We start from the raw sequence: 26,198 nt of genomic DNA, 5'->3' as shown, positions 1-26,198 counted from the left end.
GCCATTTATCACCTCACCCTATTGAGGATAGCCCCAAGGCAAAACTGCCAAAAGCAAGAGGCCAGTTATGTTGTTTTCCAGTTTATTTAGAAAAATAGACTCTTTGAGTTCACGTTCACCCCAGAGCTGTATGGGATGACAATAAGGAGACACCTGAGATGAGCTTACAGGATCTGAAACACTGAGACCAGAAACCCAAGCCCTTGTCTGCATATTCCAAGTGACACAAAGGCCTAGCTTTCCTTCTGTCCCACTAGTACTCTTCAGCCATGATCAGTAAAACAAGACTGGTCCATCCTTGGAAGGGGCGGCAGCCCATGCCCCGCCCATCCTGGTCACTGTACTGTTCCCACAGAAACCCTGTAGCCTGGTATTGCTGCCGTACGTTGCTTACTACATTGGCCCGAAGTTCACGGTAGAGTTTGGCAGCCTGAACCTTGTGAGGACCCTCCACACGCCCATAGTGGTGTAGTGCCCCCAAAGCCAGGTAGTTGATATTCAGCCACACCGCACCTCGCCAGTAAGGTGGATCGTGTTCCGTATTTCGCTGTTTATAAAAGAGACTGGAGGCTGAAAGGGAGCGCAACCCAAAGGGGCTCCAGAGATGGCGGCTATCAGCTAGAACGTCCAGCAGGGGTCCCAAGCGGGGTGAGCTGGGCTCCAGCAGTTGTAGCAGCAAAGGAAAAAGAGAGACATAGCCCAGGGCATCCACATACTGCAGTCGAGGTGGAGGCCTGCCTACCACCCTAACCAGCCCCTGTGGGGGCCTAGACTTGAGCTGTACTGCTTTTGTGTGGTTCCCAAAGTCGGCAAAGACACCCAGCTCAGGAGCCCAGTGCAGCTCATCGAGACTTCCAGCTGCTTCTAGAGAGGCAGCCAATGGGCCCAACTCTGCAGCAGCTTCAGTCTCCCCAAGCTCTTCTGCAAGCTGTGACAGCACCCGGGCACCCAATGTCACCCAGCACCGCAGGTCCAGGTGCCGCTCTGCTGCAGAAGGATGTGAGGCCCTGGGGTAGTCATCCAGGCCCGAGGGCAGTGTCTTGGGGTTAAGTAGGGTAGGCAAAGCTAGATCCCTGCCCCGCCAGCGGTAGGAAAGTGGCACTGGCCCTGCCTGACTTTGATGGAGCCAAGAGAACCAGGCATGCAAGCGGGGGAAAGCCCTGCGCAGGAAGGCCAAGTCCTCAGGGGCCCGGCCTTCTAGCATGTGTATGACTGGCAGGAGCAGGGTTGGAGGGTTGGCATGGGCTGCACGTTGCACTAGGAATTCCGGGGGCACTCGGGCTCTGGCCTCATCCCCCAGAATCTGCTCTCGCCCAATCCAACCGTCAGCATTGAGCAGCCCCAGCCAGTGTCCTAGGGCCTCCCGGGTGAGGTGGGGATCCCATCGCTGGACCACTAGCTGGTGAAAGCCTTCATCCCAGAGGAAGCCTCGTGGGAAGAATGACCGGGAAGGGACCCCAGAGAAAAGGGGGACAGGCGGAAATAGGGAAGGGTCCATTTTCTGTTCAGACCCTTCCATGCCAGTGTCTGGCAACACCAAACCCTGTCCATAGAAGTAACCAATCCCACCAAGTAGGCCACTGAGGGCAACCTGACCCAGAGCCTGCTCCTCAGGGCTCAGGCCCTTCTCCTTTAGCTGGAAGGTCCTCTCAAAACGCTCCTTGAATGCTGCAGCATGGCTCTCCAGGGCCCGGGTCAGTTGGCCACCTACCAGCTGCTCAGAGGCTTGGTCTCTTCCTGTCCTGGCACTGCCAGATTCAAACACAAACTCCACAGAGAAAGGGGCTTTCAGTGTCACCTGCTGGACCAAGAACTGCCCTTGCCCACTAGGGCCTCTCTCTTCCCACTTAAGAGATCCAGGCAAGCCAAGGTATCGTTCCGGAGAGGCTCCTGGGGGCCGGTGATGAAACCAGCTGTTTAGGTGGCTCTTTACCATGTCTGTGAGCAGAGGCAGCCCTGGGTTGGAGGACCAGAAGACATTGTAGCTTGGAGGCAAGAAGACAAATAAGGAATGTTATTTATGAAAGGGATGTCTTACCAGTCCCAGTGGTTGGAAAGGTGCGGAGGGAGGGGTCCTAGAGACCAGGCTAAGTCAATATCCCAAGCACCCCTGCACCAATCCTCCAGTTACCTGCCATGCTTAGGGACAGTGTCTCCTGGAGTGGTTGGTGGCAGAAGTGTGAGGCGGAAGTCACCAAGTTCACTGGTGTGCCCACTGATGAACTTCAACTGTCCTTTGGCTCCAACCTCTGGTAGTAGGACCTCTTGCCCATCTGTTACCACGTAGAAGAACAGGGACACCAAAGGGAAGGAAGGTGTACCTGAGGCCTAGGTGACCAAGGAACACAACAAAGCATCAGAAAAACATCCTTTTGAGAATCAGTTTTAGCAGGAATTACAAGAACTGTGGCAAACATACATCTGTCAATACTGAGGATAAGCAGACCCACCCAGTGGACTGCGTCTGAACAGGGTTCCTCTGGAAAATGACGGATGTTTTAGAATTACACATGGATTGTTTCATTTAATCTTTTTTTTTTCTTTTTTCTGTTTTTCGGAGCTGGGGACCAAACCCAGGGCCTTGTGCTCGCTAGGCAAGCACTCTACCGCTGAGCTAAATCCCCAACCCGTTTCATTTAATCTTTTGAGTTAGGTGTCACTGTTTTACAAACAAGGAAATAGCAGAGATTGTCAGCCAGCCTAGTGTCACTGCTGTCAACCTCCATTACATACTGCATTTGCTGCTGGGAGGGGAGGATGGGGGACATCTGGGCTGAGCAAAGATCCTAGTGTCCTGACCTGAGGCTCTACGGTCACTCTCCAGCTCCAATCCCCTCCGTGATGACCCCCAGATCTCTTGACGAACTCAGTGGTGAGCCTTAAGGCCCCATCATAGATATGTTGCCGACCAAAGGAGAGTCCATCATGGAACTCCCAGCCATAGGGACCCACGCCGTCTCCTTGTTCGCATGTGTGCCTGAGCTTAGGAGGGGTCCCCGGGGTGGCGCCTTGCTGCGCCCACATCAGTCCTGGGAAGTAGAATGGCCACGTAAGTTAATATATACTGTATTAACTCTGCGAAGACTGTTGAGTCCTCCCCACTCACCCGCCCCAGGGTTACCCGTGAGCAGTGGTTTGGGGCTGCGAGTCTTCATGCCGAAATAGACGTGTGGGCGATAGGTACCCCAGAAGAGTTCCGGGGCCACGGCAGGACTGGAGGAGTCCGGCGGTAGCGCTGACGGAGCGGGGTGCAGTGTGAGCGCGCGGCGCACACGGAGCCACGCCAGCACCCAGCGCCCCGACAGGCCGAAGGCCAGCGCCAAAACCACCACGGCCAGGGCCGCGCCGCCCGCCGAGCCGCGCGCCCCGCCGGCTCTGCCATCCCGCCGGCCCGCACCCCGCGCCCTCTCCAGCGGCCGCGCCCCCTCTGCGGCCGCAGCGCGCCGTCGCCTCTCGCCCCGGGCCATGCGGGCAGCCAGCACGCGCACCGGCTGCCACCGTGCGGTCAGCGAACTGAGCCTTCGCCCCGCGCCTCCCTGAGCGCCCCGCCCCTGCCGGAAATCCCGCCCTACACGTCAGGTCCGGCCCCGAAACCCGGAAGCGCTGTGGCTGGTTGTACTCAATATTGAGTACAGGACACAATCGGTGAAATGCGTCAGTGGGTGTAAGTTCAAGGGGAAGGAGAGAGAAGCAATTGCATTCTGAGTCCCTTCTGTTTTGTTTTGTTTTGTTTTGTTTTGTTTTGTTTTGTTTTGTTTTGTTTTACTACTGATCATGGCCTGGAGAGATGGCTCAGCCGTAATGGCGCTCGCTCGTAAGGCTGACGACTTAAGTTTGATCCCCGTACCCACGTCTTGGAAGGAAGAGAACAGACTTCCACAAGATGTCCTTCACCTCTGGCCTACATATAAGCATACACCATCTGACTTCCACGCTTATGCTGTAGATTGTGCGCACCTCACCTACTTTCTCTCCCTCCCCCCTCCCTCCTCCCCTTCTCCCTCCCTCCCCACCTCCCTCCATCCTGTTAAAAAAAATAACATCCAGGCGTGGTGGCTCTCAGCATTAATCCTAGTACTCAGGAGGCAGAGGCAGGAGGATCTCCGTGAATTTGAGGCCGCCCTGGGTTACACAGTGAGACCATGCTTTAAAAAAAGAAAAAAGTACGAATAAGGAATGAAGCAGGAGACATGACTTGACGGTTAACATATTTGCTGCTCTTGCCGAGGATATGAGTTCAGTTCCTAGCACCAAAATGGCATCTTACAGATACATCCGGATGATCTAAAGGCCTTTTTTGACCCTGCACTTTCGTCCATACACTTAAAAGTATTTTTCTAAAAAAATGATCATACTAAAGCCAGTTTTCCCCTCTTTGGGGGATGTGATTGTTTAGATTTTCCTCCAACTTGCTATATAAAGCCGCGTTGGTTGTATTTATATGCCCAGACTGTCCCCAAGGTTTATGATAGCCTCAGCCTCCAGGGTGTCAGAAGCTACTTGTACACATCACTGCCCAGATCTAATCTGGTAGCAGAAAATCGTGGCCTAGGAAATGTAAGTAACTGGATCCAAGCCACAGAGCTTCCCAGGGCTAGCTTATAAAACCCAAGTGTAGGGGTTGGGGATTTAGCTCAGTAGTAGAGCGCTTGCCTAGCAAGCGCAAGGCCTGGGTTCGGTCCCCAGCTCCGAAAAAAAGAAAAGAAAAAAACAAAAAAAACCCCAAAACCCAAGTGTATATGAATTAAGCTGTATCACTATTCACACCCCAACTTCCATTCTTCTTGGAGTGGACTCGCAAGGAAGCCTAGGTAGGGTCTGTTTCTTTAAGCAGTCCTATATCTTCAGACAAGTCTGCCTGTAACTTAGCCTGTAATTTTATTTATTGATTTTTACATTTAAGATAGTCTATATCCCTGACTGGCCTGGAAATTGCTGTGTAGCCAAAAAATGACTTTGAACTTCTGACCCTCCAGCCTCTGCCTTCCCAGTGCTGGGTTACAAGTACACATGCCACTATTAGTGTATTCAGTGCTAGCCAAGCTCTCTGCCAACAGCTACAGCCCAGGCTCGTTCATTCACCCACTCACTCAACTTGTTCACTTAGAGTGCCAGAAAGGAACCTGGGAACTTCTGCATGCTAGGCAGGTACTGTAGTAACACTTTTGAGAACTTTGGATTTTTGGTTTCTTTTAAAAAGTACATAGAAATGTTATAAGAATGTGCTTTCCTGGGGTTGGAGATTTAGCTCAGCAGTAGAGCGCTTGCCTAGCAAGCACAAGGCCCTGGGTTCGGTCCCCAGCTCCGAAAAAAAAAAAAAAAAAGAATGTGTTTTCCTTTTAATGCCAGGTATAGGGATATGGGCTGCTTTAGACTGACCATAGCAGCTATGGTTTGCCTCATGCTCTAGCTGAAATGTGGTTTTGCCAGCTGCAGATAATTTCTGTGATTGTGTGACATATAGAATTCTGGGAACTTTTCAGAGGATACATAAAGGTGGGGGCCCCGAGAGGCAAGGTTGGTGGTGGTTGGCATTTTCGGGGTATAGCTGTGGTCAAAGAAGAAACAAAAGGAAAGGAATTAGATTCGGGAGTTTTCCTAATATCTCTATCCTTGTTTCTCTATCTATTGTTATTTACCACTGTGGTTTACTTTACCACTGAACTGTACCTCATCCTTCCCGCCATTCTTTTCTGGAACTCCAACTCTACCCTTTCCCCATACCTCACCACACCTCCATAGAACATATCCCCCTCTCTTCATCTTTATATAAACACACCAGTCTTACTCTCTATAATTTTATCTCAATAATCTTATGCTCACTTCCCGACAATACTTGAGCAGTGGTTGCTTGTTCTGCCTCTTGTCCTACGGTAGACTTTAATCTTGTTTACAATATTCAAGCAGAAAGCTCTTGGATTAGCGGTGTGTGCTCAGGCTGAGCCATGCCACAACTAGAAACCTTTTTTTCCCAGTAAATAACACAATCTCAGGGTTCACAGAATGATCAAATATCCTGCAACACACACCCCAGGCAGATATATTCTACAGCCTTCAGGGAGTTGTCTTTCTTAAAGGATGGTGGGAGAGCCTCTAATACTCATTTAAGCAGAGAAGAGTTACAGTATTACTTGGTGAACTACACAGCCATTCTTAGCTGGGCATTCATTAAGCTCTCTGGCAGTGGCTGAGGGCTATTTTTTTTTCCCTCCTCTTGTAATTCACAATGAGGAACAAAGGTGCTGGTGGGAAGGTGGCCCAGTGATTTGAGCACTTGCTGGGAAAGCACCAGCTCACTTGGGACCCAGTCTGCCCACATAAAAAGCCAGGTGGGATAGTATATGCCTGTAACCTCAGCACTTGGGGGATGGAGACAGGGATCCTGGGTGCTTGCTGGCTAGGTTAGCTGAGAAGGGTAAGGTCCAGGTTCAGTGAGAGATTTTATCTGGAAACCAGACAATGACAACAGAAACCCAAAACAGATGGAGCATGTTAAAGGAAAATATCCAACCTTTGGTCATTTATTTAAAACTAAAATTTCAGGGGTTGGGGATTTAGCTCAGTGGTAGAGCGCTTGCCTAGGAAGCGCAAGGCCCTGGGTTCGGTCCCCAGCTCCGAAAAAAAAGAACCAAAATAAATAAATAAATAAATAAAACTAAAATTTCTTAAAAGAATACTCATGTGGCTGTAGTAAGAATTTTGTTTTTTTTAAAAATCCAGTTACACTTTTCTGATGCTCTCTGGATGCTCAAGATGTCAAAATGAGGATGTGGTGGGTCCTCCAGAGCGAAATTCCAAATTTCCCTGGGTCTTCCAGTAGGAGCTGTGATCAACTGTGCTGACAACACAGGAGCCAAAAACTTGTATATTATCTCTGTGAAAGGGAATCAAGGGGCAGCTGAAAAGACTTCCTGCTGCTGGTGTGGGCAACAGTTCAGAAAGGCAAACCAGAACTAAGAAAAAAGGTAGTGGTAGAGCTGGAGAGATGGCTCAGCGGTTAAGAGCACTGACTGCTCTTCTAGAGGTCCTGAGTACAAGTCCCAGCAACCGCATGGTGGCTCACAAACATTTGTAATGGCATCCAATGCCCTTTTCTGGTGTGTCTGAAGACAATGTATTCATATATGCTCATATACATAAAATCTTTTTTAAAAAAGGTAGTGGTAATTCGGCAACAAGTCATGTGGAAGAAAAGTTGGGGTGTTTATTTTGAAGATAATGCAGGGGCCATAGCAAACAATAAAGTCGAGGTGAAAGGTTTTGCTGTCACAGATCCCACTGCAAAGGGGTGTGCAGACTTGTGGCCCAGGATTGCATCCAATGCAGGAAGCATTGCATGACTCTCCAGTGTGTTTGTAACATAATATTCATTAAAAAGTAAAAAAATTAAAAAAAATTATCTCTTAGTCCTAGGTGTGGGGCAAGAGGCTGCTTCACGGCAGGTGATTATGAATTGCCTGTGCACTAGCAGGGGTGTGATTTTGCCCACTGCACAGTTTAATTCTGGGGACTCTGGAAAGGGCCCGTTGCAGCTGCTGTTCCCTCCTCCTGCTGCTGCTGCTGCATTTGCTATTGCTGGTTTGCTGGGTACTCTGATGACGAACACTGGACTTGTCCCAAGAAACCCAAGAACCATAATAAGCAGGAAGTAGCCTATAGAGGTCTATATCCCCTTTTCTGTCCAATCTTCTCTCTCTCCTATATAATGTTGGGGGATTGGAAGGGATTAGGGTAAAAGAAATGTCAGGGATGTAGAAGTGTAAAAAAAACCTAATAAAATAGTAAAAAAAAAAAAAAAAAAAAAAAAAAAAAAAAAAAAAAAAAGCCAGGTGGCATGCATGAATAACTTTTTTATACGCTTTTTCCTGATTTATTTTTATGTGCTTTGGTGTCTTGCCTACATGTATGTCTGTGAGAGGGTGTCAGATGCCCTACAACAGTTGTGAACTGCTATGTGGGTGCTAGGAATTGAACCTGAGTCATCTGAAAGAGTAGCTTGTGCTCTTAAACACGAAGTACTCCTCTGGGCCTGAAAAGATAACTTTTAATGCCATTTAACCCTCTAAAATGATTTCATGGTCACATTAATGGATGTTAACCAAAAACTTATTTCAGGGCTGTGGAAGTAAGCCATTACCGACCTGAAGAATGAGATGAGATGGCAGCAAAATAATTAGGGAAAACCACACCAGGCAGAATCAAAGTGGTACAGGGCAAGGAGTGAGAATGGAAGGTCTTACTACACAGACCAGGCTGGCCTCCAGGAGGATGAGTAAGAATGGAAAGTTCTTGCTAAGTAGACCAGGCTGGCCTCTAGGAGAATGAGAATGGAAAGGTCTTGCTAAATAGACCAGGCTGGCCTCCTGAGTAGCTGGAATAGTGTGTGCCAATAGATGGGGCTGGCTCCTCTTTCCTCTCAGTGCAGACAGACCAGGAAAGGGAGGGATAGGAGAGAAAACACTGAACTTCTAGCCTAGAAGGCTGAGCAGGGAAGTCAGATGAGCCAAGAGACTGTTCTACTTGAATGTTGGTGGCAATATGGAGGAAGTTGGCAGAAGGTAATCATAATCAGAAGATGGGATTAAACCAAATAAAAATGTAGGGTTTAAATCCTGAGTAGTTAAAATGACAGCAGAATGGGTGGCTCCATGAGAGTGAATGGAGAGGAGACACTACTAAGAAAGGTGAGTACTGAAGGCCAAAGGTGGGGCATGGCTGGAATCCCAACACTCAGGAGCCTGAGGCAGGAAAATTTCTTTCACATTTCTAGGCCACCGTGGTCTTCATATCAAGTTTTAGGTTAGCTCATGTAAGACCCTCTCTAAAAATCCAAGTGAACAACCTAAGAAAAACAGCATTCATTTGGCAATAAATATTTAATTAAAATGTACGTGGGTGACAGATTCAAATATGGTTAAGCAGTGAGAAAGAAAAATTCAAATTTGTACGGACCCTTCACCACCCAATCTTATCTTGCCCCAGCAGCACTGTTGTTAGGGTTCTTGCTCAGTATCATGACCTCCATGCAGCATTTAGAGTGATTAAGCCCAGCTCTTCTTAAACCACTGTCTTTAGTTTCAAGCCAACGTCGGTTGTTGGGATTCTTCTACAATGTCATCGGCGGGTACCCGTACCTGGGGCGACCTTGTCTGCGCTGGGTGCAGATGCTGCTGCGGCAGCGTTCCTAGCCCGAATGTGGGAGGCCAAGGCACTTAACATTTCCTGAGTGGTGAGGTGGGCTCCTCGCATAATCAGCCGATACCCATCTCCTGGGGAAGATGCAAAACGATGAGTAAGGGACCCGGAATATGTAGAGCTAGGGTCGCGCTCCGTCCTCGCCCACCAGTGTCCCTGTCAAGTTTACCGAATAACACGTCCACGCAGGGCTCAGAGCCGTCATGCCTCACGTCGGCGATCACAGAGCAGTTGAGGTTGGTGGCGCGGACTTTCTCGCTGCTCACCGCCTGGAGAAAGGTCCTGCGGTGGGAGGGCAGGGTAAGCGCGTCCGGGGACCAGGGAACCTGGAGCAGGGACCAAGGTGTGCGCGCGAGGGAGGGAGGGCGGGACTGAGATGCCCAGGAACTCCGGGAGGGGGTCGAGGGTGCGCGCGCACGTGTGGGGAGCGCGGACGCCTCCCACCTCCCCAGAACCTGTACCTTGTTGACTCCACGTTCTTCTCAAACGGGCAGAACTGAACTCGAACCAGCTTGACCGGCCGTAGTCCGAGCCGAGCCAAAGCCGCCGCCATGGTTACCTCCGCCCCGGAAGGAGTAGCACTGGGGATCCTTTTATTGAAACAGACTTCCGGTGGCCTCCGGGGTACTTCTCCCGGCTGCCCTCCGGGGCTGCCAAGGGGCCCAGAGTTGGTGGTCCATAAATACTTTGGCCATTAGCAGTGTTCTGTGCCACACACAGCATAGGCAGTGAATGTGTAAGACCCCCCTACGTACGAAAACGCCCTTCAGCCTTTTCAGTGTCCTACCTACTAGATCTAGGTCAGCACCATCCTAAATCCTGGCTCCTTCCGTTGAGAGGACGATCACAGCAGGGATTGTCCACCCACCAGAAGGCAAGCTTTGCCCAGGTAGCAACAGCCAAAGCTTAAATGTCAAGGTCCTGCAGCCTAATGACTAAAAGTAGAAATGAAGAAGGGGTAAGACAGGTCCCTCCACATGTAGAAATGTTTGCTTCCTCTGTGTTTCCTCATGAATTAACTTTAGCCTTGCTCCTGGGATTCAAGAGAAAGCAAGTAGCTTGCTTCCGTCTCCTGAGAGCTAACCCTATAGACCCCCTTCTATTTCTAGCTCTAAGATGTCTCCATTGTTTCCGACTTTCAGATTTCAGGCTGTAGTTTGCCTATTACTCTGAATTGCAGATCCTAGGATCATCTGGGGTTCAATTCCAGACTCTAGTTTATGAACGTGTTTTATCAAGCGCCCAGTTTTAAGCCTCTCTAACATACAGTTCATTGCCTGGGGCAGGGTTTGGAACTCCTGGCTCTGGTCAACTTAGGGTTCAGGACTTGTCCCTAGGCAAGAGAAAAAAGGCAGGTGCCAACGAGGGTGTTGGTGCAGCCTCAGGGCAAGCCAGGCTTGCTGGTTTCCAGCCAGGTAAGCCTCAGGACTAGGTCCTCCTCCCCCTCCCCCTCGCCCTCCTCCCCCCAGGGTGCTTAGCAGGTGAGTATTCTGGGCTGGGGAGACTCCAGGCCTTAGAGGGGGTGCCAGACTTTCCAGGCTGTTGAGGCTGCTGGTGGGCAGTTCAATGGTCTGGACCTCATTACAAAAACCTGAAAAGCAGGAGCGGAAGGCGGGTTGGTGGGTAATGCTGATGCCAAATCAATGGTGAGACTGGGTGTGGGTCTTTTAAAGCAGTGATGGAAGGGGTTTAGAGACACCTAGGGTTGAGGAGGGGCGATAACTCACAGCAACGGTGAGGTCTTCTCTGGACTGGATTCTTGGGCAGGGGTTGCTGCAGAAGACACAGCAGGGCCCCATCCAGCTGCTGGAAGATGCTGAGTGAGAGCAGAGTCTGGCGAAGCTCCGGGGACAGGCCCCACTGCTCCTGTTCCAGAACCTCTCTGACCACTCCGAAGTCTTGTTTGAGCTGCAGCGCCCCCTGCAGGCTAGATGTTCAGATACAATATGGCCACCAGACACTTCTGCCTCCCCAGACTGCTCTGCCCAAATGTTCTCCATTTTCCCTATTGGCATTCTCCCTCTGCCACTACCATTTTTCCTTCTTCCCACCTGAACCGGATCCCATGGGTAAGGATGTGGTCAAGCCAGGCGCCCAGTGTGGCTGTCAGTGCCTGGCTGAGGGCAGGGGCTTGGGCTTCGGGTGGCAATCCTCGAAGTCCTTGCAACACGGGCTCCAACACAGTGTAGACCACCACCCTAGCGTACTCACTGGGGTCACTGGGATGTTCTGGAGTGAGAGAAGAGAAAGGACAGAAGGAGAGACTAAGGAAGTCCAGTGGGCTTCAGAGGGAGGGGCACAAAAAGGTAAGGACAAAGATGTTGACAGCGGCATAGAGCCACAACTGGGGAGAGCTTGGACCATTTACACACCCGGAACCGCCCGAAGGAGAAGGCGGAAATGAGAAGTTACTAAGACAGTGGGCTGGCGGGGGGTGGAGCTCACTCAGTAAGGCTTGCTTGACTGTAGAGTGTGTGAGGTAGTGAGAGGTATTGGGTCTCATCCCCGGCGCCACAAAGAAAGGAAAATTACCAGGACACAGTCGAAGCCTCCAGTATCCACCCCTTGGCATGTGGAGCTTGAAGCCTTGTGTGGCTTGCTTATGACATTCTTGGAAAAAAAGACTCAGCGACTCTTTGGGCAGGAGCTGTATGGGGAGGAAAGAAAGTAAGGAGGAGCTAGTCTGTTAGACTGATGGGATGGTGTTTCTTCCACTGAGGCCTCAGTGTGGGGGTCTGTGAAACCTGGATGCATCATTATGGGAATGTGGGCATTTTCTAAGGAAGTCTGGACCTAAACCATGCACAATAGCTAGGATTACAAGTTGTCTTCATAATCAAAGGCACATGACAAGTCAGGCGTGTTGGACATGTGGCTGGACTCCCAGCATTTGGAAAGTAGAATTAGGAGTATTAGAAATGCATGACCAGGGCTGGAGAGATGGCTCACTGGTTAGGAGCACTGACTACTCTTCCAGAGGTCCTGAGTTCAATTCCCAGCAACCAAAATGGGATCTGAATAATAAAGATTAAATAATCTTTAAAAAGGGGGTGGAGGTGGTAGTGATAACAAGGGTCTTTGTGTTGTTGCCTGTCTTGAGAGGAGAAGCATCTAAATCATGGAGCATTTGGCAGAAATTCTGTAATAATGTGGGCTGAGCACAGTGGCATATGCCTGTGACCCCAGGGCTGGGGATGCTGAAGCAGGAGGATTGCAAGCTCCATGAGGTTTGAGCTGACTCTGACATAAGAAAGGAAAAGGAGGGGGAAAGAAAAAACAAGAGAAAATGAAAAAAAAAAGATATATAGATATACAGATCCCATGACCCTAAGAAAGGGAAGTTCTGAGGATTGGGGGAGAAGAAACCACTGGGTCCCTGGCACATCAGACCTGTTTATGCCTCAATTCCTCCCTTCTCCAGCACACAAGTTTCTCCCCCTCCCATCTAGATAGAGTCTGTCTAGCCCAAACTGGCCTTGAAATTTCCTTGTAGCTTATGCTGGCCTCAAACTCACAATCCTGCTTCAGCCTCCTCAGTACTGGGATTAAAGGTATGCACAGCATCCCTCACCCTGCCTCCAACAATGTAATGCTAACTGGCTTACTCTGCCAGTTCCCACACCCTTTCCCGACACAGACAGACAGACAGACAGACAGACACACACACACACACACACACACACACACACACACACACACACACAGAGGCCTGACCTCAAACAGGAGGGGAGAGAGAGAGAGAGAGAGAGAGAGAGAGAGAGAATGTGGACTAGCAGAAGGAGCATATTAGCTAGCTTAGGTTCCCCAGGAAGACTCTCGTGGGAGCCTGCTCCTGTTACTCAGGCTGTCCAGCCAGCAGTTAAGCCTCAGGAACTTTATGGAACCCTCTAAAAAGCTCGCACCTAGCATGGCCCTCTTCTGGGCTTCCATCACAGTCAGGCTCTCCTCATTAAGAGGCTTCCCTGGGACATGATTTTGAGGAGACAAGGGTAAGAATGAGAAATCCTGGAAGTATGGGATTCAGGGGAAATAAAGTGGGAGTTCACAGCAGTGAGATGCTTGGGGAGCAGGGAAGCAGAGCAAAGGAGCTGAGAGTTGACACGAGCCTCCAGCCACAGCAGGAGGACACAACACATAACCTCACAGCTAGGCATTCCACACCAGGAAGCAGTGGTGTGCACAACAGGACAGAGAAAGACAGAAGTGAGAGCTTTGTCAATAAACCTAGAAGGAAATCATGGGAGACACAGCTTGGTGGCGTGGGGCTTACCTACCACATGAGAGGCCCTAAGTGAGCCAGAGAGAGAGAGGGTGAGAAGAACCAGCCAACCCCAGATGAAGGGGGAGTTGTTCTGCTCATCAGAGGGCTTAAAACTACTTTTTAATTTTTAACCTTATCCTCTCTCCTCTCTCCTCTCTCCTCTCTCCTCTCTCTCTCTCTCTCTCTCTCTCTCTCTCTCTCTCTCTCTCTCTTTCTGGGGTATATATGTATGTGTATGTGCTGGTGTGCTCACATATGCAGAGACAACTTGCAGAAATGGTTCTATCTTTTCAGGTTGTCAGACTTGGCACTAAGCACCTTTAACTAGAGAGCCATCTTGCTGCCGCCTTCTGCTTCCCTTCCCAGTCATGACTGGGATCAAAGAAAAGCTTGATGGTGCATGATCAGCAAATGCTTCACTGCTTAGCCACAGCCCCAGCTTGCATTTTACTCTTTAAACAAAGACACGTGCTACTTTATTAAAACTGTAAAGTAAGGGTTGGGGATTTAGCTCAGTGGTAGAGCTTGGTTCCCAGCTCCAAAAAAACAAAAACAAAACAAAACAAAAACAAAAAAAAACAAAAAAACTATAAAGTAAGCCAGGTGGTACATGCCACTAATCTCAGATTCAAGAAGTAGAGGCAAGCAAATGTATGTACACACAAACACACACACACACACACACACACACACAAATGAAACCTTTAAAGAGAGAACAATGAATTAAAAACATCAGTAGGTAAAGTGAAGGGCGTAATTATGCAGTCACTAATGAAATGAGTCTAATCAATGATATCAGTGACTACCACTATTATTAGGTAGTAGCAAGGAGGTATGAATCATAACTGACTATGAATTGATTACTGTTATGACCATATTTGAATTTCTTTCCATAGTGAAGAACAAGAAACCAACAAGGAAAAATTTAGCAGAAGCTCTAAGGAGATTGCAAGGTCCCCAGCCCTGCTCCCCCGTGACACACACTCACACTGCCACTCTCAGGGACTCTGCACTCACCTGCATCCTAGCAGTCAGCTTCTGGATCTCCAGACCCAGCTGCTGCTCCACCTCCAGACTGAAGGCTGCCTCGGAGGCCAGGCTGGACAGCGCTTCCACTGCATGCAGAAGAGGCTTTCGGTGGAAACAGAGAGTGAGGGTTCAGCTCAGGCCAGGCTGCTCCCTCCCCTACTCCTGGCCACTCACAGGCAAGTCCTTCTGGATCAGGAGTAGGAAGGGACCAGGCGCCCATGCTGCCAGGTGCTGCTGAGCTTTGCCCAAGAACCAGAGCAAGGTGGTCTGCAGGGTACAGAGTCCCAGAGCGACAGGCGTAGGACCTGGGAGGGGAAGAACAGAGAATCCTGCGGTTCATGGGCCAGCTTCAGAACAGAGGGCAGGAAAAAGATCAACTGCTCTGCCGCACCCCTCTCCCCCATTCCACACCTTCTGTCTCACCTGCAGGCTGGCACAGGCTAAGTTCTGGCCTAGGCTGGCGAAGGATATCCAAGAGGGGAGGGAAAAGCCGCTGCAACAGCTCAGCAGTGGATGGTGAAGCGGGGCTGCTCTGACCACCCACGGCTGATCCCAAGGCCTGGCAGAACCCTGGGATGACAGAACACAGTCTGAAGGGGTGGGCAACCTGACCTTTGGGTCACCCCAGTGTCCCTTACTCCTTACCTTGGTCCCAGCTGCAGACTAGAGACCGATGAAATAGGCTGTGACACAAAGACAACAGCTCCTTCTCACACTCCTGAGGCAGGGATGCTAATGGGAGAAAGGAAGGGAACTTGAAAACAAAACTTCCCTGGTTACAGCCCGGTGCCAACTCATGATACATCCTCCTCCACAGAAGTCAGGGCAGAAAGTCAGGCACATTGGCTCTCTGGAGGTGGGAGGCTGAGGCAGGAGTTGCAGGCCAGTATGGACTATGTAGTAAAAACCTACCTCAGAACAAAATTTTACTGCTGTGGAAAGGAGCGTGGCCTCGAAAAACCTAAATGCTATACTTTAAACTCAGGGAAGTGCATTAATTCAAGGACCCACTCTTGCTGGCAGGCTAGATTTGAGGGAGGGTAAAGGTAGAAAGACACCCACACCACAACCTCCAAATGCCAGCTCAGGTCCCTCACTTTACCTTGACACAGTGCCTGACTCAGCTGTTGTGCCACTGCTTTGGGGTCGCCCCAGGGTCCCACGCGTAAGTCCAAACTCTGAGCACAGGCTGCCCACAGCATGGTCCAATACTGGCTCCACAGGGCTCCAGGCCCTCCAAGCCTCAGTCCACTGCTGTCTCTACTAGCCACGCCCCCTATTAGGCCCAGCAGCCCGGGCAGCAGCTCTCGCTCTTGGTCGCACTGCCGACGGAGCTGGTCCTGCAAGCCCGATCTGCCAAGGGCTTCAGCCAGTCTATCCGCCACCTGACAACCCCGCTCTGCAGCCAGGAGGTGGAGCACACGGGCCGCGGGGAATGGGCGCGCGGCCCCGGGGACGAAGCTCAGGGATTGTCCCTGTAGAGTGTGGTAGAAGGGAAGGGCCAGCAACAGTTCGGCTAGTTGGGACGTCAGGCCCAGGCTAGCCGGTGCCCGGCCTAGGGTGCGAAGCTGCATCTCGATGTTAGCATCCAGGTGCTGCGCAGCTAGCCCAACAGGGCGAGCCAGAAGAAGCGTCTCCCTGGAGCCCGGGAAACCAAGGCGCTGAGCCGCCCTACGCGAAGGGCACATCTGTAAGTCGCCGTGCAGCTGCTGCAGGGAGAAGGAACCGGCCGAGGAGCCGGAGCGGAGTAGCCGCACGACCGCCTGCAGGTGGCGGGCGCAGTCCCGGGCCCTCAGGAGCTGCTCTCGCTCGCGGTGCAGACGCAGCAACTCGGCCCGGAGCCGCTGCAGAGCGAAGGGCATCGGGCCGCTTGCAGACTCTGGAGCCCAGGGCTGTCTGCCGGAGTCCGGGCACGGGGCGCTCATTGCAGCCAGTAGCTCCAGCCCTCCGCGCTTCCCTTTGCCCCGCTCCTCCCCATCGCCCAGGGGCTGCGCCCACGACGGGGGTACGTTAGTGATTGGCGGTAGAAGGCCACTAGAGCGGGACGCCCGGGCCATTTGTACGGCGAGTCCCAAACGAAGCTAACGTTCGCCGCTCTCACGCTTCCCGTGGGGCACCAGGACTCACCAGCTAGCCGCCGGAAGTTTCGTGGACTCACTGAGGCTCCGTAGCCGTGGCCTCTGCCCCTAACAAAGATGGCCACCCACTTACTTTTTACGCCCGGCCTTTCGCGGGCATCCAATTATAGCTAGACTTTCTAGTCACCATTGACGGGAGGTGGCGCTGATGCTAAACTCTGTAGCGAAAGTCAACCTAGGTGAGTAGTGTGACCTGACGGCAAGAGACCCATGGCCCCTCCATCTCAGACTCCCTAATGTACCACCTTCCTGTGGTCTGCCCTCTGGGGCCCTGCGGAGATCTACTACAGAAAAGAGGAAAGCAAGACCTCAGCTTCCTTTTGCTTTGATCATGTCTTCATGTTCGTTTGTGGGCGTGCTGTTTTGTTCTCTTTGAGTCTCAGTATGCATGTTCCTAGCTATCCTAAAACTCTCATGTAGACCAGGCTGGTCTAAAGCTCACAGTTGTCTGCCTGCCTCGGCTTCCTCTGCTGAAGTTATTAGTATGTGTATGTATATCACCACAGCCAGCCTCAACCTCCTTCATGTTTTCTTTCAGTCATCTCTGAGAGCTTTGGGAACCAGCAGGTTCGGGCCCTACTCTTAAAGATCCTAGGCAAAGGAACAAACAGCAAGGGGTCCTCGGGCTGCTGTTGCTGTAACGCTCTAAGCTGGGCAAAATTGACATTTAAAGATCTCCAGTTTGAGGTCTAGGCAGTGGTTACAAGCGCCTTTGGAAAAATATTGTGAACAGAGGACAAGACCCTGAAGCAAGGAAAAAAGAATATTATTACTGACCAGCACTCAAGAGGCTGAGACAGAAGGTTGATCGATGCTTGGCCTATACAGTTTCAGGTTAGCCTAGGCTACAGTGTGAGACCCAGTCTCTGAGAGTGGCATGAAAGGACGGGGGTGGGGGTCGGATGCCTGAAGTAGTTGGTACAGTTACTGAGAGAGAAACAGAAGGATCAGATACGAAATCACTGACAAGCTAAATATACAGCTGCTTTCCTTGTCATTCATTTCTAGAATCTCAGAGTCAACAAGTCCTCAGACTAAAGATACAGGTTATGAAGAGACTATGGCGAACTTGAATGTGGGCGTGGTTCTGGCAGAACCATTCCCTCCTCTTCCATTCTCTCTGCCTTGCTAAACAAAACAAAACAAAACAAAACAAAACAAAATGGGGAAAACAAAACAAGACAAAAACCCCCATGTTGTTATATTCCTAATGCTAGCTACCAAGGTCTATTCCCTTAATTGGCCACTTCTTTTTCCCGAGGCTGACTACAAAGGTTCAGCTATCAAAATACTGAAGTCCAGTAATCAAAACCTCCTTTAGTTCATCCAATTAACACGCCCAATCAAAATTAAACACCTCATCCTAACACAGGGTTCCCCCTTTACTGTTATAAACCTCTGTTTGTCTATGGGCCACTTCTGTCTCCTCTATCCAGAGCAGCCCTTTGTCCTCCAGGAAAAATACCTTGGCCCTTTTATCTCCTCTCCTTTGTTCCCTTCCTCTTTTCCTTTGGTCCTCTATCTCCTGTTTTTATCCCTTATTACCTGCCCTTTATCCCTCTAGGGCAAATAAATCTCTTTCGTGTTGAGAACTTGGTCTAGAGCAGGGGGTTGGTCGTCCTGAGCTAATACCAATCTCTTTCAGGTCACACAAAAATTGGCTCTACGGTTAAGAGCACCGACTGCTCTTCCAAAGGTCCTGAGTTCAATTCCCAGCAACCACATGGTGGCTCACAACCATCTATAATGAGATCTGATGCCCTCTTCTGGTGCATCTAAAGATAGCTACAGGCTACAGTGTACACATATAAATAAAGTAAATCTTTAAAAAAAAAAAAATTGGCTCTAGCTGCAGATTCATGAACCCTGCCTCCAAAGTTAGGACGTCTCAAAATTAATTGAAGCTGAAGAGATGCCTCAGCGCAACTGCTCGTGTAGAGGACCCTTGTTCAGTTGGCTTGAAACAGCCTGTAACTTCCTGGGGCTCCGATGTCTCTGGAGGCACCTTCTCATGCTCACAGAGATACATATAATTTAAAAATAGAAGAAAATATTTTAAAGTTATCTTTTATTTGGTAGGGCTTTTGACTCATCACACAAACTTCTGTTTGCTTAATAAAAAAAAAAATCTTGGGGCTGGAGAGATGGCTCAGCGGTTAAGAGCACTGACTGCTCTTCCAGAGGTCCTGAGTTCAATTCCCAGCAACCACATGGTGGCTCACAACCATCTGTAATGGGATGCTCTCTTCTGAAGTGTCTGAAGAGAACTACAGTGTACTAACATATAAATAAAATAAATAAATCTTTAAAAAAAAATCTTGAGAATCCTTTCACAGCCCTTCTTTTATTTCAAACATGTAGTCATCCGCTAGAATCTTTGATTTCGTTTTGAGAGTCCTGGTGAGATGACAGCTTAAGTTTGATCTCTGGACCTCACATGGTGGAAAGAGAATCATACCTTTGCGCGCGCGTGCGCGTGTGCACACACACACTCACCAGTAATAATGAATAAAATAAAAATCCTTCTATTCAATAATTAGCAGTATCTAGTGGAGGCACCAGCCACACATAGCAGTTTGTTACATGTGAGATGTATAAACAGGGAGTACAATGAAATTAAAAGGTTTCTCTTTCTTTTTTTTCCGGAGCTGGGGACCGAACCCAGGGCCTTGTGCTTCCTAGGCAAGCGCTCTACCACCACTGAGCTAAATCCCCAACCCCTTCCCTTTCTTTTTTAAAGGAGTGATTAGAGCTAACCTAATGAGGAGGTGACATTTAAGCTAAGATCTAAAAGAGACAAGAGAGTCAACCCATTTGCCTGGGGAAGAACACCCCAGGTAGAGGACAAAAAACATGCAAAGTCCAGATGAAGCTCAACTGTCTCAAGGAGAGCTCTGGACCATGTGTGAAATAGGTTGGCCGTCATTCAGAGGCCATCATACCATCACCAAGGGGACATTAAGCAAAAGAAGCCTTAATGTACAGCAGGAAAAGAAGGTGGGCTCACAGTGTTTCTAGAAAGGTTTAAAGCAAGATGAAAAAATATTTGAAATTAAACATAAGGGTGCCTTTGGAACAAGGGATGCTAAATTTACACTTTGTAACTAACCACTAAGCAGCCAGACTGGAAAAAAAGAGAAAAGATGGAGGACCAGAGAGGCAGGAATGCAGTTCTTCAGAGGCTGCAAAAGGCCTGTGTAAGAAGGGTCAAGGAGAAACAAAGCAGAAAGCTTAGATGCTGTTGACAACCGTAAATCAGATTAATGAGGGTAGGTAAGGCTCCAGGAAGCCAAGGCCCAAATCACCAAACAGAAACCTCAAAGGAAATAAGACAGAAGAGAGACTCCAGGGAGAAAGAAGAAACCCAGTGTTACAAGTGGAGGGGAGAGGGAGGCCATGTCCTGGCTTAGAAAGAAAAAGAAATAATCACTCCTTCCAATGGGGATTAAAAGAGATTAATAAATGTCTCATCTAGAATTGCAGTTACAGAGTTAACATGCAGAGAATTTTGGCTCCGTATTACTTTGTTTTCTGCCATTTCTGCCATCTCGTGCTTGCAAGGTTGTATTCCCTAACATCTGGGTCATTTTGACACGATGTCAGGACTCTTACTAAATTATAAATTATTTTCTTCCTATCCAGAGGAAGAAAAAAAAGTTGTCCAAATCTGAGCAAAGAAAAGGCTAGCTCAAGACTTGCAGTGAAAAAGGTTGGTGGCCAAAAGCAGGTGTACTGTCATCTTATTTTGTTACAGGGTGTCATGTCTGTTATTTAGATTCAGCTCTTATTTGGAGGAATGTAATAAGAAAGAAAATGAGTATGAGAGAACTGTAGGCAGTAATTTAAGTGTGAGGTCATATTTTTGTAAAAAGGGCAAAAAAAAAAAAGAAGAAGAAAAGGGAACATTGTGGATGAGAATGGGTTTTGTATGATTTCTTTTTTTTTTTTTTTTTTTTTTTTTTTTTTTGCTAAGAATGAAAAGCATCCTAGCCAATGAAAGGTTAAAGCCACAGGGAGTCTGAATAAACCTGCACACGATAGAACTTAAAGATGATAGATATGTTTGATGATTAAAGTTTATGAAACTTTATAACATTAGACGGGAGAGATGGCTCAGCCATTGAAAACAATCGCTACCCTTATAGAGGACCTGGGTTTGATTCCCAGCTCCCACATGGTGGCTCACAACCATCCACAACTCTGCTTCCAGGGGATCGGAGGCCCTCGTCTGACCTCCACAGATCCACAGACACGAAGCGTGCATATGCCACATCCACATACAAGCAAGGAAACACTCAAACACATAAAACAATCAAATCTTTAAAATCCCCCAAGGTTGTACTGATCAACTTGGGATACTTACAGACCCTAGCTTAAAAGAACAAAATGTGTGTCTAATCAAGATAGTTATTTACATGGTCTGCTGTGTTAGCTTTCACCAATTGGAGAAAACGGAGTCACAGCAATACAACTATTTATGTAAAACTGTTTGGGTTGTTTAAAACTGTCTGTTTCACTTGGGGGGCAGTGGTGACGCATACCTTTAAAGGCAGGTGTGAGTTTGAGGTTAGCCTGGTCTATAGAGCTTGCTGTAGGACAGCTATGGCTGCAAACACACACACACACACACACACACACACACACACACACACACACACACACAGAGAGAGAGAGAGAGAGAGAGAGAGAGAGAGAGAGAGAGAGAGAGAATGAATTTGTTAAAACCACCTTAAGCTGTACCTAACCGTGACATGGAGGTAAAATGATGAGACTAGTAAAACTGTCCTTATGTCCTTCTGGGGGTTCAAGCTTGGGCGCCTACAGCAGTGAGGGTAAGACAGTCGAAGAATACGTTTTTGTAAAATTTGATCCTTGACCACCAAGGTCAGCTAGGACCCTGGGGACAATGGGAACCCACTTGTTCTTTTGATTAGAGAGGCCATAGAGTCTTCAGAGAACAAGATTGTAACCAGAGTACGTCCTATAAGAGGAAGAGTCACCGAGGACCTCAGGCTATGTCTGATCCAGTGCAAAGCTTATGACTGTATGTGGGCTCTATACCATCGCTAAACAGGGGTGTATGGGATGTGTAGTTTACCGGGGAGTCCCTCAGGCCCACCAGATTGATGAGGCTCTTCCCTTCCCTGGCACGTTTAAGTGGTAGGTACCATTGAGAGTTACTCTCAGCCAAGGTAAGCTGCAGGGAAGAGTAGGAACTATGGGCTCATGTGAAGAGGCTCTGGCAAACTGAGCCACCTGGAAAAAGCGCCCTGCAACCCGTTGAGCAGTCTGCAGGCTGTGCAGTGAGCTGTCACCCATGCTGGGGTGGGCTTTGCCGACACAGTTGTCTTGAGTCACCTCTGCTCCTGTAAATAATCCCAATAAAACTCACTGGTTCACCAAGTTCTACTTTGGTAGTACCTTTACTTGGGTCTATTGTGGTCCATCTTGGGTAGCGTTTGTCTCTAACTTCCTGGGAATAGGTTCATACAACAAAGCCCATATTTCTACCCGGGTCCCCACCCAGTACCATCTGAGAGAGACTACCTTTTAGGGTTTGTCTTTCCCTGTCCTCTCTTTCGTTTTTGTTTTTTATACAGGGTCACTATGTGGCCTTAGCTGGCCTGGGACTCACTATGTAGATCAGGCTGGCCCCCTACGCATAGACCTCAGCCTGCGTGATGGTACTAAAGGCGTGACCTCCACACCCAGCTTGCCATCCTCTCTTATATTCTCCATTCCCCTTTTCTGCTTGCTTCCCCTGCCCTCTGTTCTCCAGGAAGCCAGCTTCCAGTTTGGTGGCAAAGGAGGAGTGCATGCAACAGGAGGTTGAGAAGAGACAACCCCAGAAGGAGGCCATAGTAGAGTGTATGTGCTGGGGGAGGGGTGTCTGGAAGGACTTGTGGGAAAAGCTTTGCTAGGTGGGGCTCAGTGTGGCCTGTAGGAGGGCCTCTTGCCAAGTGGGCTCAAATGGCTTGGGGACTAGAGAGTCCTCTGGAGGCCTTAGAAGAAATGGCAGGAATCCCTGTGTGCTTGGTTATGACCCTTACTGTGGGGCCTCTGGCTGGCTGCACTCCTGTCTGCTTTTTCATCTATCAGGTGAGGATAGTGGGGCTGGAGAGATGGCCCAGCAGGTAGGGCGCTTGATGCTCAGCTCCAGAGTTCAGATCCCAGCATTTGCATAAGAAACTGGGTGTAAATAGTTATTGTAGGTGGCAAAACACCTGTAATGTCAGCTTTGAGGGATCTGATGCCTTCTCCGACCACTGTGCTCTAAAATATGTGGATGCACTCACATATGTACACATGCGCACAGGTAAAATAAATCTGTTAAAATTTTGTATTACATTTATTTGTCCGTTTGTTTGCTTATCTGTGTGTGCATGCATGCCGTAGCATAGCGTTGTGGGCAGGTAAAGAAGTTTTCGGGAATCAGTTTCCCCTTCTACCATGTGGGTCCTGAGAAGGTGGGCAGGCTTGACAATAAGTCCCTTACCCACTGAACCATGAGCATGTATGTGTGCCTGTGTCTCTGGATGCAGGGAGGGGAGTGACATGTTGTAGAGGTCATAATTCAGCCGTGTGGGTTCCAGAGAACCACTAACCCCCAATAAATTTTTAAATGGTGATTTGGAGCTCAGTAGTTAAGAACAATTACTGCTCTTGCAGAGGATTCTAGTTCAATTCCCGCACCCACAGGGCAGCTCACAACTGTTTGTATTCAATTCCAAAAGATACAGCAGTACCTTCTGGTCTCGGTAGACACTGCACTCTTGTGCACATACACATAGACATGTATATATAATTATAAGAAAAATAAGCCAGGTGGTGGTGGTGGCACACACCTTTGATCCCAGCACTCTGGAGGCAGAAGCAGGCAGATCTCTGAGTTCAAGGCCGACCTGGTTTACAGAGAGTTCCACCAGGGCTACACAGAGAAACCTGTCTCAAAAAAAACCTGAATGAATGAATAAATGAATGATCTCTGTGATTTTAAGGCTAACTTGGTCTACATAGTAAGTTCCAGAACAGTCAGAACTATGTAGAAAGACTTCATCTCAAAAAAAAATCTTTTAAAAAAATCAAATAAGGATGCAGACAAAAACCATCATAGTCACAGGGAGTGGATGAGGCAGTGTATGCCGAATGTGGCTTGTCACACTCTGTGGTTAAGTACAAACAATCTCAGCCTCATTGCCACTTCAGTGCCACAAGAATGAAATCAGGCAGGGGAGATGGTTCAGTGGGTCATACATGTGTCATCAAGCCTGACAACCTGAGTTTGATCCCTGGAACCTGTGTGGCTGAACTCTGACCTCTACACATGCTGCCCAACCCCCATCCCATATACAGACAGACACACAGGTGCTCGTTATTTCACCCGGGCCAGCCTTGAAATCACTTTGTAGATCAGACCAGAATCCAACTTTGCCATCTAAGTGCTGAGATTAAAGACATGTAACTACTGTGCCCAGAACAATGCAAATACTTTTTATTTTGTTTCATTTTTTTAAAAGATTTATTTATTTATTTATTATATATAAGCACACTGTCGCTGTCTCAGACACACCAGAAGAGGGCATCGGATCCCATTACAGATGGTTGTGAGCCACCATGTGGTTGCTGGGATTTGAACTCAGGACCTCTGGAAGAGCAGTCAGTGTGCTCTTAACCACTGAGCCATCTCTGCAGCCCTCGTTTTGTTTTTGAGAAAGTATCTCACTATGTAGCTCTGGCTGTCTTAGAACTCACTGTGTAGACCAGGCTAACCTTAAACTCACGAAGATCTGCCTGCCTCTGCCTCCTAAACGCTGGGACTAAAGTTATGTATGGTTACACCGAGCCAAAATGTTTTAGTTTTTTTTAAGGTTCACTTTCCTCTTACTCTCATTTTATGCATATATATATATATCTGTATACCAGGCGTATACGTGGTGCTTGAGGAGTCCAGAACAGACTCCATGTCCATAACAGGGCATGGGATCCTCTGGAACTGGAATTTACAGATGGTTGTGAGCTATCATGTGGGTGCTGGGAATCAAACACAGGTTCTCTGCAATGGCAGCCAGTGCTCTTAATCACTGAGCCATCTCTGCAGAGAGAGAGAGAGAGAGAGAGAGAGAGAGAGAGAGAGAGAGAGACAGAGACAGAGACAGAGAGAGAGAGACAGAGAGACGACAGACAGACAAACAGAGCGGTGGGGAGGGAGGGAGAACCACATCTCCTGAGGACATCAAAGGAGAGTGAAGTTCTGGAGTGCTCCGTGGCTTACAGCAGACTTTGAGACTACACCAGATCCAGAGAGGAGACAGTGGAGTTTGTCCTGATTTTAGCCCTAGGGAACTCATTGGTCAGCAGGGTCCCACTGATGGATAAGGCTTGAGTCTCTCCCTTTAGCTTGATGGGCATTCACCCTCCCTCATCCAAGTCCCTGCGCTGTCTGTTGTAGACACAGCCTTCAGTTCTGTAACCCCCAGCCCTGGTTACATTTCCTCTCTCTGTTGCTATGCACTCTCTGACCTCTCATGTTCGTTGATCAAATCTCCATCCCCTCCCACTGCCTGAAGAGTCTTCAAGGGTTTGCATTTGAGAAGTCCCTTCTTAGATCTTGCTTGGAGCCAGCAGGACTAACACAGCTTGATGCAGGCCCTGGCACTGCTGATACCCTGGCCACATCTCTGCCCAGAGATGGACATTATAACTAGCTCCTCTCCTCCCTCCTGTGGTTCCCCTCCATTGCTGGGAGGAGAGCCATCTCTCTATCACTGAGCTAAGTCTCCCAAAGCTTCCTTCCTTCTGTGGTTGTTGACACCTTATTTTAATTGTTTATGATTCAGGACCTTTAAAGTACTGAGCAGGAGACAGTCAGATGTGATGAGCTGCTCGCCCTAAAGCAGGTCTCTGAGCGTCTGAGCTCAGTCCCTTCATTTGCACAACAGAGGCAATCCCTGCCTCGCTGAGTTGTTAGAGGAGTAAAGAAGGAAGACATCTCCCCATTGAGGTTGCTAAATAAACTGATTTATGCCTACACCTCTCCTGTGTATTTGTGACTCTTAGATGGAAAGAAAGGTGGGAGCACATTGCTTTTTAAATTGATAAAGTCCAGAAATTCCTGGGACTGTGGATCTCAAAGTGTGGAGGCCAGTATCACCAACATCACCCAGGAAACTGACAGATGCAAACACTTGGGCACCAGGCTGGAAATTCTAATCAGCTGAAGAGCAGTGAGTTCCCAGCAATCTGTGTTCAGTCAGCCTTCACTGAATCCCTGTTCATTCTTCATGTGTGTGTGTGTTTATGTGTGTGTTGTTCGCACATGAGAAGGATGTGTGTTTGCACCCATGTACACACTTAAGGAAGCCAGAAGAGCACATACCTCTTTATTGCTTCACGGCTTTTGAAGATCATATGGGACTTAATGTGTAAACCGTGTTACCCTCAAACAGAGATCCGATTTTCTCTGGCTCCCAAGAGCGGGCCTCAAAGACCTGCCCAGTGTACTGGCTTTTTCTTTCCTTTCCCTTCTTTCTTTCTTTCCTTCCTTCCTCCTTCCCCTTCCCCCTTCTCCCTGCCCC

General features: G+C 48.8%; 3 protein-coding genes and 1 pseudogene across 3 annotated transcripts; 1 reads left to right on the top strand and 3 right to left on the bottom strand.

Annotated features, from left to right (window-relative positions):
* Positions 1 to 69: 69 nt before the first annotated feature.
* Mogs (mannosyl-oligosaccharide glucosidase) lies at positions 70 to 3,473 on the bottom strand. Its single transcript, NM_031749.3, has 4 exons — positions 3,122 to 3,473; positions 2,800 to 3,029; positions 2,132 to 2,328; positions 70 to 1,985 (listed from the first exon to the last, which is right to left on the bottom strand). Exons 1-4 carry the CDS (start codon positions 3,465 to 3,467, stop codon positions 254 to 256), a joined length of 2,505 nt encoding a protein of 834 aa, NP_113937.2. The 5' UTR covers positions 3,468 to 3,473; the 3' UTR covers positions 70 to 253.
* A 3,280-nt stretch (positions 3,474 to 6,753) lies between these two features.
* Rpl23-ps8 (ribosomal protein L23,pseudogene 8) lies at positions 6,754 to 7,340 on the top strand (annotated as a pseudogene).
* Positions 7,341 to 8,861: 1,521 nt separating this feature from the next.
* Positions 8,862 to 9,752, bottom strand: Mrpl53 (mitochondrial ribosomal protein L53). The gene is given in 3 exon segments (NM_001108635.2): positions 8,862 to 9,269; positions 9,365 to 9,477; positions 9,657 to 9,752. Coding segments are annotated over 3 exon segments (360 nt in total). The 5' UTR covers positions 9,749 to 9,752; the 3' UTR covers positions 8,862 to 9,114.
* A 227-nt stretch (positions 9,753 to 9,979) lies between these two features.
* Positions 9,980 to 16,610, bottom strand: Ccdc142 (coiled-coil domain containing 142). Its single transcript, XM_087659762.1, has 9 exons — positions 15,588 to 16,610; positions 15,131 to 15,217; positions 14,909 to 15,055; positions 14,660 to 14,790; positions 14,474 to 14,587; positions 11,728 to 11,842; positions 11,247 to 11,424; positions 10,923 to 11,122; positions 9,980 to 10,786 (listed from the first exon to the last, which is right to left on the bottom strand). Exons 1-9 carry the CDS (start codon positions 16,540 to 16,542, stop codon positions 10,509 to 10,511), a joined length of 2,205 nt encoding a protein of 734 aa, XP_087515888.1. The 5' UTR covers positions 16,543 to 16,610; the 3' UTR covers positions 9,980 to 10,508.
* Between the last annotated feature and the right edge of the window lie 9,588 nt (positions 16,611 to 26,198).

The sequence above is a fragment of the Rattus norvegicus genome, chromosome 4 (genome assembly GCF_021556685.1).
Source record: "Rattus norvegicus strain SHRSP/BbbUtx chromosome 4, alternate assembly SHRSP_T2T, whole genome shotgun sequence".
Taxonomy (NCBI): domain Eukaryota; kingdom Metazoa; phylum Chordata; class Mammalia; order Rodentia; family Muridae; genus Rattus; species Rattus norvegicus.
The sequence above is the reverse complement of the archived record's forward strand: the minus strand, read 5'-3'. Positions and strand labels throughout refer to the sequence as shown.

What these genes read in the sequence shown, in the direction of transcription:
- Mogs (NM_031749.3), bottom strand. Translation starts at nt 3,467, where the DNA reads ATGGCCCGGGGCGAGAGGCGACGGCGCGCTGCGGCCGCAGAGGGGGCG. An exon ending in CCCCAAACCACTGCTCACGG is followed by an intron (nt 3,030 to 3,121) that starts GTAACCCTGGGG and finishes TCTACTTCCCAG; the next exon opens with GACTGATGTGGGCGCAGCAA. An exon ending in ACTGTCCCTAAGCATGGCAG is followed by an intron (nt 1,986 to 2,131) that starts GTAACTGGAGGA and finishes CTTGCCTCCAAG; the next exon opens with CTACAATGTCTTCTGGTCCT.
- Ccdc142 (XM_087659762.1), bottom strand. Translation starts at nt 16,542, where the DNA reads ATGGCCCGGGCGTCCCGCTCTAGTGGCCTTCTACCGCCAATCACTAAC. An exon ending in GAGTCAGGCACTGTGTCAAG is followed by an intron (nt 15,218 to 15,587) that starts GTAAAGTGAGGG and finishes TTCTCCCATTAG; the next exon opens with CATCCCTGCCTCAGGAGTGT. An exon ending in AGCTGACTGCTAGGATGCAG is followed by an intron (nt 11,843 to 14,473) that starts GTGAGTGCAGAG and finishes CTCCCCATACAG; the next exon opens with CTCCTGCCCAAAGAGTCGCT.